Genomic DNA, 12,939 nt, shown 5'->3' on the forward strand with positions numbered 1-12,939 from the left:
AATTGGTACCTTACAAGGGCCTACCTGACCCATGATCCTGACATTTCATCCATGAAAGAACATTCAGGATTCAGACATCTACACTTTCACTTGACATATAATTGTCCAACTTATATTTTTACATTTTGGCCACAAATACGCTTTTTATTCAGTTAATCAGCATTTATGTCAGATAAACAAGTAATCATGTTTACTTAACATTTTCTGCCGCCACAGTGAAATCCTGATAAAGCTACTACTCCAGTTTCCTGTGCTACCCTATAAGAAAAAGAAATGAAACTTTCCAGCCATCACATTTCCTTTTGCCTATGTTTGGCCTCAGGGGCATGTCTCTCTTTTTGAAAGACTCAAATCCATTTTCTGCTGCATTTTCTGATGTGGTCTGTGATTGGGCCTGGTATTGCCTGATGGACAAGCTCTGAAATCCACCCTTGCATAGTTTTGCCATGTCCTTTGTACCTCATTGTGCTAACATTAGATAGGTGAAGCTGTTCTTTTTTAAAAATGGCAGAATTTTACCACTGTGAAGTAACTTAGAAGATAGGATTCTAAATACAAGAAGCAGTGGATAAGGTTCTATTCTGGACATTTTGGGTGTGATTCATTTTTCTCTATGAACTACAAGTCACTTTCCCTATTTGGACCTAATTTCTTCTTTTATAAAGTGAAAAACTCTGAGGTCCGTTTCAACTCTGTCTCAGTGATTATAATGAGTCTGTGTTTTTTTGCTGAACACTACCCTGGAATTTATTATTATATAGTTAATTTTTTTAATTCATCCTTTTTTGCCAGACAGGCAGGAAGGTAGCATTGTTATCACAACAACCCTGTGAAGTAAGTGGTATCATCCCCTTTTTACTGGTGAAAAAAACTGAAGTTTGGTTAGGTTAAGAAGCACCCCACCATTAGTAGCTGGGAAGTGGCATTGCAGGGCTGTGGAGCCAGGTGACTAACTCCAGTAACTGTGTGCTGGCTGCTTCACTGCTGTAGGCTGCTTGTGCTGGATGACTATGATATACACAGAATTTATTTTTAAAGTAGATTATTAGTTGTTGTCCTCTACAGAAGGGCACAGGTGTTGGGGTGATCAGACCCAACACCAGGTCATGGGGGTGATGAAGTCCAGTGGAGTGAAAGGAATGAGAAAAGACAGTTTGAGAGAGAAAGTGGGTCTGGGGGCCAACACAAGTATGGAGGCTGCAAAGGCCCCGAGCTCTGGAAGCCCACCCTATTTATTGGTGATCAAACAAACAGGTGGTGAGAATGTGGGGTTGAAAGGGAATGTTGCATTAAGCACATGATTTACGGCTGTGATGGTTTAGCATTTATATGGCCAATTCTAAGACACAATTGATCTAGGAGCCTGGGAGGGCTAGAAGCAAGGAGCCAGCAAGTCTAGACACATTCCAGAGGCCACTAGGGATTTTATGCCCCGAGCCCTGGATTCTATCCAAGCCACGAGGGGTTTTATGCCCTGGGCTTAGATTATGGTGCGTCAGGGTAGTCTTCCACCCTTTAGCACAGAACTTAGTGTTCCAAAGGCCAGGAGGGGTTTTAGACCCTGGACCCTGGACATGTTCCAATACTCATTTTACATTATGTCAGACATGCAAGCCCTGCCTCAGCTTCTCCCAACACTCAGCTTTTCCCAACAACAAGTAAGAAGATGGAGTCTCTTTCTACTACAGAGTAGAAGCTGCTCTCTATGTGACCACATGCCATAGAATGCCAGAAAGGTTTTTTCTCAGATATTGTCTTGCTGTGTAAATGCAGGTTACCCACAGTATCCTGCACTGATTTTGTGGGTTTAATATGAAACTCATAAAAGGAAATATCTGATGGAGTTAATAAATTTGCATTTTTATAACTTTAATATAGTACTCTTTGAGCTGCACTTAAAAATATAAGACAACCTTTTTCTATAAGTTATACATCTTCCATTGGGAGACTGGAAATTGAAAGAACTGTTTGAGATTAAAGAAATGTTTTATTATAACCTAGAGACAACAATCTAGGTTCTTAGGAAAGTCACAGTTCCTTAAAAGTACTAATTTAAGAATTCAGGTTGCTGCTGTAGGGTTTGAGCTACATTAATTAGGGTACTCAAAAAGTATATACAACTAGAATGAAAGTATCAGTTTAGAATCTGATGGTTACAGTCATGGTGATTATGTAGTTGGACAACCAAAACCCAAGAGTTACTGGCTCATGACAAAATGTGGTTTGACTTAATACGAAGGGCATAGCCCCAAAACTGAAAACTACTGAAAACCCACATGTCACTTTAGCCCCAGAGGTAGGTCAACAAGGGATAAGAGGCATTTAGTGAATGGTGCAGAATGAGCTGCAAGTCACAGTAATACCAGGAAACTACTCTGTGGCAGAGAACACTCTCAGAAACACAACCTCTAGGTCTTTCCAGATCACCCAGAGTCATTAAGAAAAAGAAGAAAGGGAAACTGAAACATAAAAATTATATTTGAAAATCCTGATACTCACTTGTAAAGTCTTTCTTTAGTGATGTTATCCTTTTAAAGTTAGGTTGTTTAGGTAGTCTCACTCTGCTTAACTGTAGTCAGACTTCCAACACTGCTAACCCTCCAGGACACCAGGGAGAAAATGAGCCCAGATGAGGATTATAGGGCAGAGGGGTCAGAACGTTACTTCTAAAGCTTCCCCTCCAAGCCATTTACCCTTTCTAATTTCACATTTCCTAATAAATATATTTATTTGGGCATCTATCCCATAGCCCTCTCTAAACAAATCATTCTGACCTTGGGCCAAACCTATCACTGTGATTCTGTATGGATTCCATCTGAGGTGCTCCTCTAAGCCCGTGAGGTCATACACCCCTCAGGTTAGGAGTGTCCCTCCTATGATTACAGCTGTCTCATTGCCGGATGACCCACCTTCATCCCCGCACAGTCATCCCAGTTCCCAATTGTCTGCTTCTCATAAATGGATCAGAGTTAGGCACCACACCTGACCTTCACAGATGGTATTGGGGCAAACATCCATCCTGCAGCTGAGGCCACATTCAAAGGCGGGACTGTCATGAGGAATAAAAATCCTTTGACAGGCTTGTCATGCCACCCGTCAAAGGAGTCTGTGCTTGCTGGTTCTGCACAGAGAGATCAAGTTCTTGTTTCTGAGAAAACAAATGTTAACTACTTGTGTATAAGCACACATTCCTATTTTGTGTGTGCCTGTGTGGAGACCAAGGGGTTGACTAAGATGAAATACTCAATATTTGATTCCTTTAAAATAGACTATGCAGGTATTATGATGAAATCTTAAAATATTCCTTATATTTCTATAAGGAACTCATTGTTGTCAAGAAAACTGCTTTTAGCACTTTATATACTCTAGGAGCACAGAATAAAGCTTTCATTTGAGTTTTAGGTACAGAAGCTTTCACTCAAATGACAAAATATGGGGTCATTGTGAAGTCATTTTCTTTTTAGAATCAAGAAGCAAAGCAGGGTACTTTGAATGTGAGTTTTAAAGATATATATCCTGAAAATAAGGACAAGTGCCAGGGGAGTTAGGAATGCCATCTTCCCAGGCCTCAGCACCAGACTTCTTGACTCTGTGTGGTTCATAAGACTGTTCTTGCCAGCAGCAATCTGAATCTGGGTGGGTGCCTCTCTGAGAGCCAGGGTAAGGAAGGGGACAAATGGCATGGTTCACCTTTATTTCTTAGTGGTGTGAGCAGTCAGGATTTCCTTATATATTACTAAGCAGGAAATCCCAAATGCTCAGCAGCAAGGGGTTAAAAACCATTCTGAAAAGCTTTTTATGTTCTGAAAAGTTAAATTACACATACATGAAAACCACAAACACATAGCACCTGGGTAAATAAATTGTGGCCAAATAAAGGCCAGGCTATTTGCAAAAGGGAATCTGGAAAACATTTGTTTTTGGGTGGTTAACATTAGTTACACTTCATGCTTTTTTTCCCCCCCTAAAGAAAATAGTGTGGTTTAAAAGAAACAGGAAAAAAACAGAATTTTAATATGGCCATTGAAAACAAGATTTCAGTTCATTTACTTTCTAAATCTTAAGGGGCTACCAAGATTTACAGGGGCACAAAGCTACTGCAGCAACATTTTTAGTACAGAAGTTGTTAAACAAAGAACATTTCCCAGACATTGAATGTGCTATGGGATGCAGTGAAGAGGTCACTAAACATTGCTTGTCCTCCACATGTGAGACTAAAGCATCAGTAGTAAATGATAGCAGCTCAGATAATTAAGATTTAAAATGCCATAAATTCAAAACCATTGAACTTCACAATAAGCCAAATTTCCTGGTGTAATACAATTTGAGCACTCGGGAGGTCATGCTACAGAGGAATTATGCTGAGTGTGTTTCTTATCAGTACTTATGTGGCTAAGTGTTTCCTTTTCCTTGAAGGAAAAAATCATCTCATTATGGCAAAGGTTCCCTATCATTCAGAAGAAAGCTACTAGGTTGAGCTATGAGAAACTGCTGGTTTTGTACATCAAAAACTGTCAAAATCAACAACTTCATATGATTCAATCTAATACACTTGATTTTTCTAAGCCAGGTCAAGTTAGGATTGACAGTTACTTTTTGTGGGAAGAGAGGAGTGAGGAGTGAGAAATCAAATAGCATCTTGTAAGGTTCAGAAAATAAAATGCCTGATCAGAATGCATGTGGTTCCCAGTGGGAACTCCAAATAACTTTTGGGAGTTGCGGACATGAACATTACAACTTAGAATTGACCTTTCTGGTCAGACCTGGTGGCTGAGATTTTTCCTTATCCAAGAGGCTACAACATGGAAACACTGTACACCCAGCATGTCCTAAATTGCAAACACAAAGGTAGGAATTAAGAACTGAGAACTGGACCCAGTGATTTGCGCCAGTAGTCCCAGCTACTTGGGAAGCTGAAGTGGGAGTATGCTTAAGCCTAGGAGCTGGATACTAGCCTGGGCAACAAACATAACAAAACCTGTGTCTCTTAAACAAACCTCTGAGTTCTCAGGATAGCTCTGTTATTTCTCACAGAGATAGATATTTAAAAAGTTATCATGGAAAATAGTAACAGTGTATCTTGTTCATATATTTAAACTATTAAAAGGAACAAAAGAAAACCAGAGAAATTTGTTCTTTGATAATCATTCATTGTCTCTACATTATAGCACCATAATTTTGTTAAGGCAACAACATTTTTTACTGACTTTTGCACGTTAAAAAAAACCCACTATGGCCGGGAGCAGTGGCTCATGCTTGTAATCCCAGCACTTTGGGAGGCCGAGGCGGGCGGATCACGAGGTCAGGAGATCGAGACCACAGTGAAACCCCGTCTCTACTAAAGATACAAAAAAAAAAATTAGCCGGGCGTGGTGGCGGGCGCCAGTAGTCCCAGCTACTCGGAGAGGCTGAGGCAGGAGAATGGCGTGAACCCGGGAGGCGGAGCTTGCAGTGAGCTGAGATTGCGCCACTGCACTCCAGCCTGGGCGACATCGAGACTCCGTCTCAAAAAAAAAAAAAAAAAAAACCCACTTATAACCTAAGGAATTTTGGTTAGGTAAAGCATTATATCCATATTAATAAACACTGCCAAAATATCCTAAAGTCTATATAAAAAGTATGCATTACAAATTGATGAGTGTAAATTGTGAGACTAGAACACACAATCCCTGAAATGATTATTTAAAGACTACTCTTAACTATTACTGAGATAGTGCTTGGTCCCTGAATGATGTAATCCTTGTGCAAAGGCCCCTCAAGATGCGTCAAAGCACAAAAGATAACAGAGGAAAGGAAACAAACCTATTACAACTTCTGATCTAAACATTCCTCGTAAGTTTGGAATTTTTCATAACTCCTGGGGTAAAAGTTCTTGGAATATTTCACTTTCTGGGAAATTTAACAGCAAAAGTTTTAACTACTTTTTTTTTTATAATGCATAAGTGTACAAAGTTCAACATGTAACAAATATAAAGATGCCAAAGGTTAAATAAAGCAATGCAAATTTACATAACAAAGCCATTTGATAAATGCCATTATCAGCTGTTACTATATATTCCATCCTATAATCTCATAAATCAAAGCTTTTAACTGCCTAGACTCATATGTGACTGTATTCTTTCCAACATGCATTCTTTCTTCTTCCAGGGGTTGTTCAATAACAGCAGGTATGTTTCTGCCATGAAGTTCACAGTGTTCTAGAAACTGGATACATTCTTGAATAACACTATCACAAAGCATGATTGTGTGTTTTGACATGTTTTCTAACAAGGACAGGAAGCATCTTTTGGCATAATACCAGGTGTCTGTTCCCAGCTTTTTGTTGTAAGGTTCCAAGCTTTTGATAACTCGAGAAATACCAAAGTCATAATTTCCTTTGGCACAATAAAGAGTTCCTATCACCAAATTCACAATGCAGAGATGGTACATTTTCTTATCTGGGTCATCATAAGAGAGCTGCTCTTCCTCCTTTTCAATCTTCCTCATCAACTCCTCTGCTTCTTCATTTTGACTTGTCATAATATAGGAAACACAGAGATTAGCCAGTACAATAGCACTGACATTCAGGATGTTATCATAATGCTTCTTGACTATGGGTTCATAGAAACCAATGGCTTCTTTGTATTTGTTTTCCTGCATGAACAGAACATGAGCCACATTCAACTTCCACACATCATGGTCGTTACAAAATTCCACAGATTTGCGGAAGATCTTTTCCACCATTGGATAATTTTCAAGATTCCAGTAGATTTTTGCCTGAGCCATCAACACAGGAATATATTTCTCCATGGTTTCATCATACTCATTCACTGCCTTTTTGATAGCTTCATCATCTCTATTGTGTCTTGCTTCCTGTACTTGTACCGTGAGTTTCCGGAGGACCTCAGTCAGCATCCCTGCTAGCCCATCAAGCTTAATGAAAGCCTCTTCAGGAGCTGTCTGGCAAGTGATCACAGCATCCAAGAAGTCATAGAGATAGGGTGTGAGGAACTTATAAATAAAATGGGCATTTTCTGCCAGGACATCTGCTGCTAGGTCAAAATACTCATATTTACAGTAAAGCAGCAACAGGTTGCCAAAAGTCTCTGGAGGAAAGGGATTCTGTTGGAGCAAAAACTGTAGCTTTTCAAACCCTTCTGTAGGCCTGGCATCCATGTTCATTAGTGCCTGGTTGTGTAGGGTCACAGGGTCCAACTCTTCCTCTGCCCTGGGTGGCATGTCAGTGAGGGCTTCTTGAGCTGCCTCATAGTTTCTCAGTTGGTATTCTATGGCTGCCTTAAGGTTGAAGGCTTCCACCAGAGCAGTCTGATGGAGGACTAAGGTGTTGCCAACACTGCGAACATCAAAGCCGTCAGTGGTCATGCCCACACCTAGTTCAGGGTGCTGGCGGATGCCATGCTCAATAATCTCAGCGATATGCTTCAGTGCTGAAGCATACTGTCGGCTGTTGTAATAGGCCAAAGCCAGGTTGTAGGAAAGGTCAGGCTGGTAGCCCAAGGCCTGCAGTGCGGCAGAAAACTTGGAGCATGCAGCTTCATAGTGTCCCTCCTTGTAGAGCAAACAACCCAGGTTGACCTGGCCATCGGTCTCATTCTCGCCCCGACTTTCCTCTCCCCCTTCCCCACTCAGCAGCCGCTCTACCAGGCTCCTGGACCCTGGCAGATCGCCCTCGCTGTACTTGATGGCAGCTTGCAGGCGGAGGACCCGGCTGTGGTAGGCGGGGTTATCCAGGAGAAGGAAGGCGACCCGGGTGGCCTCCGGGTAAAGGCAGGCCTTGTACAGGGCCTGGGCCTGGTACAGGCGGTACTGCTCCAGTTCCGGGTGCAGCTGGCCCAGCTGCTCATAGCACTCGGCCGCCAGAGCGAACTCCTGCAGGCGGTAGTAGCAGTAGCCTAGCAGCGACAGGCCGGCGCGGCTCCTAGGGCTCCGCTGCAGCTCTCGGCCCAGCAGCTGCACCGCCTCGGCGTAGCGTGCATTGCGGATGAGGCGGTACACTACCGCGGTAAACTCCCCGTCGGGGATCTGCGCGCAACTGAGGCCCGCCATAACCACCACGGCTGTTATGCGTGCGGCTACTACGGCAACAGCAACCGGAAACGGAAGACTGCCGGTTTCCTTGTCGCAAGAAATCTGTTAGGAATAAAAAGGGACCATTCTCGTCAGTCTCTCAATTTCGGCTTGATCTTCAAATACTCTGGACTGCGGAGTGGCGGCATTCAGAAGGGGAAAGACTACTCCTCCGAGCCGTTCAGAGACGGAATCTACTCGTCCCGGCATGCACCGTTCCAGCGGTGCCGCGGCGCAGGACGTAGCAGCGCGGAATGCTGGGAGGCGTAGTCCTGGCTGTACCTACCCGACCCGCGGCCCGTGGGGATGCAGGGTAACCGTCCTTCCCTGCGTCCTAAAGATGAGGAGCGCGCACAGTGTCTGTTATGGCACCGTGGTCTCTGGCGCGGCGGAGGAAGGTTTCAGGCCCCATGTTCCTGGCGATTTTGAGCCTTGTACACGGTGTGGTCGATAATAATGCTGGCTTTTGGTTTAGTTTTAGTAAAAGAACCGGGATGGCAAATGGCGAGTTATCTCTTGGAATTCCCCTGGAATTAGAGCAGGTTCTTTTTGCGCTACCCCGAGGGCACAGTTTGTAAGAACAGAATAGAGCGGCGAGCAGGAATCCTTAATATGGTGGTTTCCAGAGGTTAATGAGGAAAAAGGACTGTTAATCTTGATTGGTACTGGGAGAGGTTCGGTTTTAGGTCCAAGTATCTCCCGCTTTTTTTTCCCATAACAACAAATATTACTGAGTATATATTGGCGTTTACCCTTGGCCATCCCCATTGCACTGGAGTTCCAACTTTCACTACTAAGTAGAAACGTTGGAGAAATGCATGACTTCAGTCTTTTCCAAGAGGGGAAAATCCAAGACATTAAAATGTGCTCCTTTCCCTATGCATTTTTACTCTTCTCTCTTAACTACTAAATTAGTCAGCCAGTGATGTGTGGGTGTGTGAGAGACAGACATGCTCAGTTTGTACTTACCAGCCTTCTAGGGATTTGGGATATTGAACTGATAAATATGGATTTTCTTCTGTTAAAATAAAAAAAGATTGCCTACACTTTAATTTTTTTTCCAGATTCTTAAAGTTTGAAGATTTCTATGCAGGTTTGCTAGACTGTACAAGATATCATTCTGGGTTTTCTTTCATTCTTTGTTATATATTTGGAGTAGATGCTGTAGATTCCATATTATTATCCTGGGGCTATTTTTGTATAATTTTTTTTCAATTTATTAGTGGCCATGATGGGGCTGTGAAAAACTAGGGGCTTAATTATTCCATAAAATTATATCTAATCACCAATTTAAAAAATACTCCTAGATTAAACTGACCTGGAGACCATAGACTTTAAGGGAGAATAAATACAATTTTTCAATCAAGAATTAGGGACATAGACAAGATAGCAAAATATGAATTTGGCTTATCCCAGTGAGGTACTTGTAAATAGTGTAGTTTTCAAGGTAACAATAATAGTTGTAATTCATTAACATCTATCATATGCTGGCCTGGGACAGGGCGTTGTCTTTTGTAGTCTTCCATGATGTCCATTGGCCTCACTACCACCCATGATAAACAGTCCAAGTCAGAGCATGTCTTTGCTATATAATTAAATACTTCAGTGCAGGTACCGTACTGCCTCTTCAACAGTATTGCTGTTCATAAATCTTTTCCACATATAAATTTTGGAGCCAACACCAACCATATTGCATCACATTCTATCAGATGACCTATATATATTATTTATAATCATAATAACCACCCCGTGTTCTGCATATTACTGATGAAGAACATGTGAATCAGAAAGATTAGGTAACTTGCCTTAGATGACACAGCTAGATAAGAAAGCAGCTGAATCATGAAATTCCAAAGCTAAGTTCAGTAGGTAATAGTCACTGATGAATTAACTCTATCTATCACGTATGGGCCCAGTTATAGGGGAATATTGGTGTCTTGCTTTTTTTATGTTGTTATTTTCCTGTTAAAGCAACCAGCCACCTTGGTTTGGCCAGTGGAAATTTGAACTTCTTGGCCTAAGTCATAACTGTGAGCAAGTATTAGAAAGTGATTAGTTGGGAGTGGTCACCTGTTATACCTAAAAAGGAACTTCAGTAGGCATCTGAATGCTATACCATAAAGCAACTGACTTCACGTACTCATATATTCTTCTCTCTTGCTGAGAAGTTTGCCACAGTTCTGTTCTTCCAGATGAGAACAGAGAAGAAACCTCGTACTGCATCAATACCAAGAAAGGGACAAAGTGCACACATTTTAGAGAGGTTGAGTGTAGCTCTGGACCATGCAAGAACACCAGAGAAAGCAGTTGAGGAAGGCTTCTGTAACCCTATTTCAAGGCTTCTTTCTACCAAATCTCAGCTACAGCCTTATCTAGTTTTCAACCCAGAACTGTTTGTAGATTGAAAGATGCTGGCTAGTGTTGCTCAATATTCAAGGAGTAGGGGGTGTTCTGCTTACTGCCTGCCCGATTGACACTTGTCCCTTGGAAACAATATCCAAAAAGCTTGATATTTAAAAATTCTGGCTCACGCCTGTATTCCCAGAGCTTTGGGAGGCCAAGGTGGGAGGATTGCTTGAGGCCAGGGGTTCAAGACCAGCCTGAGTAACGTAGGAAGACCCCATCTCTACCAAAAAAAAAAAAGAAGGCCAAGCGTGGTGGTACGTACCTATAGTCCCTGCTACTCGGGGTGCTGAAGCAGGAAAATTTCTTGAGCCCAAAAGTTTGAGGTTGTGGTGAGCTGTGATCCTACCACTGCACTCCAGCCTGTATAACAGAATGAGACTCTGACTCTAAAAAAAATAAAATAAAATTCTTACATATTGAGCTGTTACCTTGGATAATAATAAATTAAGGTAAGAAGACAGAACATGGAAGTGAGAAATTGTCTTTCCTATCTTTCAGCTTTATCTCTATTTTGCAGAGTTGTATTTGCATCATGAAAGCATTCACCTTCAAATGGCTTCTTGAAAATGTATGAAAAGTAAAAGGACTATTTTCTCCTCTAAATTTCTGGGATCCCTACAGGAATCAGTTAGGGTTCTCCTCTTTGTGTTGGTACCTGTGAGCGCGGCAGCTGGAGTGGGCAGGAGGGAGGCCATTCTGTGTCTCTTTCTCCTTATTTCACGTGATGCTGCTTCTTAGGCCTGGCTTGAAAAAAGCAGGACATTCGGCTTAGACAGATGGAGGGCAGGGTCATTTTCAAAATGAAATGAATGCACAGATCACACTGTGAAATTGGCATGACCATCACTGCTGCTGTGATATACTGACCTTTATTTGGTCTCGGATAGGCATATGGGGAACAGATCAGCTTTTTGGGTGGTAGAGGAGGGAAAGGAGGCCCTTTAATTAATGATAGAAATTCTGGAAAGCAATAAACAGGGTGGAATATCACAAAGTATCTTTTTTGTTTACAACAAAATCTTGAAAAGCTGGAACATATATCAAAAAGTAAGTCTATAATACCACTCCCAGCAGTAAGAAAGCATTTGGTGTTTACAATAAAATGATTTAGTGCCTTATTGAAAGGAATTTAGCTTTTAGGAAATGGTTTAGGACTCACAGTGGATTTTGCTGAATAAGCAGAGGCATGTTCACCATGTGGAATAATTCCATTCAGGCAAAATGTATAGGAGCAAAAAGCATGATATTTGGTTCCTAACACTTTTGTGTTTCTGCCTGCCAAAATATGAGATGATCAAATTGCATGTATATTCTATTTGGCAGTTTCTTTTAAAACTACTTGGAAGTGATTGTTTCATGAAAATAACTACTTCTTGTTGGTAAACATTGTTTATTTATGAGTATTTCAACCACAGCTGTGGTCAGACATCTTCCTTAATAAAGGAAGACTTTCTGCAAAACCACTTTCTACTTGTTATTTCTGTCTCCCATTCATTCCAGGGCATTTTCTTTAGGCTGTCCAGTTATGGGATTAACTTTTTTCTCTGGTAGTTCCAGCTCTATTAATATTTTAAATAGTAATGTATTTTCTTCTTAAATATGCCTTGCTTTTGATACAGTTTTTATTTCTGGGTTTATGATATTGCTATGGTTTGGATGTGGTTTGTTCCCACCAAATCTCACAGTTTGATTACCAGCATGGTGGTGTTGGGAGATGTTTGAGTCATGGGGCTGGATCCCTCAAGAATGGCTTGGTGCTGTTCCCATAGTAGTGAGCGTTATTGCTCTCATGAGACTGGATTAGTTCTCATGGAAATGGATTAGTTCCCATGAGAGTGGGTTGTTATAAGGCAAGTTGCCCTTGGGTTTTGCCCCTTTGCACATGTCCACTTCCTCTTTGACCTTCCACCATGTTATGATGCAGCACAAACAACCCCACCAGAAGCTGAGCAGATGCTGGCACCATGCTTCTTCTACTTCCCAGCCTGCAGAACAATCAACTAAATAAACCTCTTTTCTTTATAAATTACCCAGCCTTGGGTATTTATTCAATTACAGTAACAAAATGGACCAACACAGAAAATTGGTACCAAGGAGTGGGATTTGCTCTGTGGATACCTGAAAATGTGAAATCTGCTTTGGAATTGTGTAATGGGCAATGGTTGAAAGAATTTGGAGGAGGAGCGGGCTAGAAAGAGACTGTATTGCAGTGAACAGAGCATTAAGGGCAGTTCTGGTGAGGGCTTAGAAAAAGACAAAAAGATGAGGGAAGGTTTGGAACTTTTTTGAGATTGTTTAAGTAACGTGACCAAAATGCTGATAGAAATATGGATAGTAAAAGCTGTGCTGATGAGGTCTCAGATGGAAATGAAGAATACCTTATTGAAAATTGAAGTAAAGCCCATCCTTGTTACACAGTTGCAAAGAAATTGGCTGCAGTATGTCTACTCCCTAGGGATTTATGGA

General features: G+C 41.5%; 1 protein-coding gene across 1 annotated transcript; it reads right to left on the bottom strand.

The window, feature by feature from the left end:
* Positions 1 to 5,806: 5,806 nt before the first annotated feature.
* TTC30B (tetratricopeptide repeat domain 30B) lies at positions 5,807 to 8,224 on the bottom strand. Its single transcript, XM_030803012.1, has one exon. It carries the CDS (start codon positions 8,044 to 8,046, stop codon positions 6,049 to 6,051), a length of 1,998 nt encoding a protein of 665 aa, XP_030658872.1. The 5' UTR covers positions 8,047 to 8,224; the 3' UTR covers positions 5,807 to 6,048.
* Positions 8,225 to 12,939: the final 4,715 nt, after the last annotated feature.

Source organism: Nomascus leucogenys, chromosome 22a (genome assembly GCF_006542625.1).
Source record: "Nomascus leucogenys isolate Asia chromosome 22a, Asia_NLE_v1, whole genome shotgun sequence".
Classification (NCBI taxonomy): Eukaryota; Metazoa; Chordata; class Mammalia; order Primates; family Hylobatidae; genus Nomascus; species Nomascus leucogenys.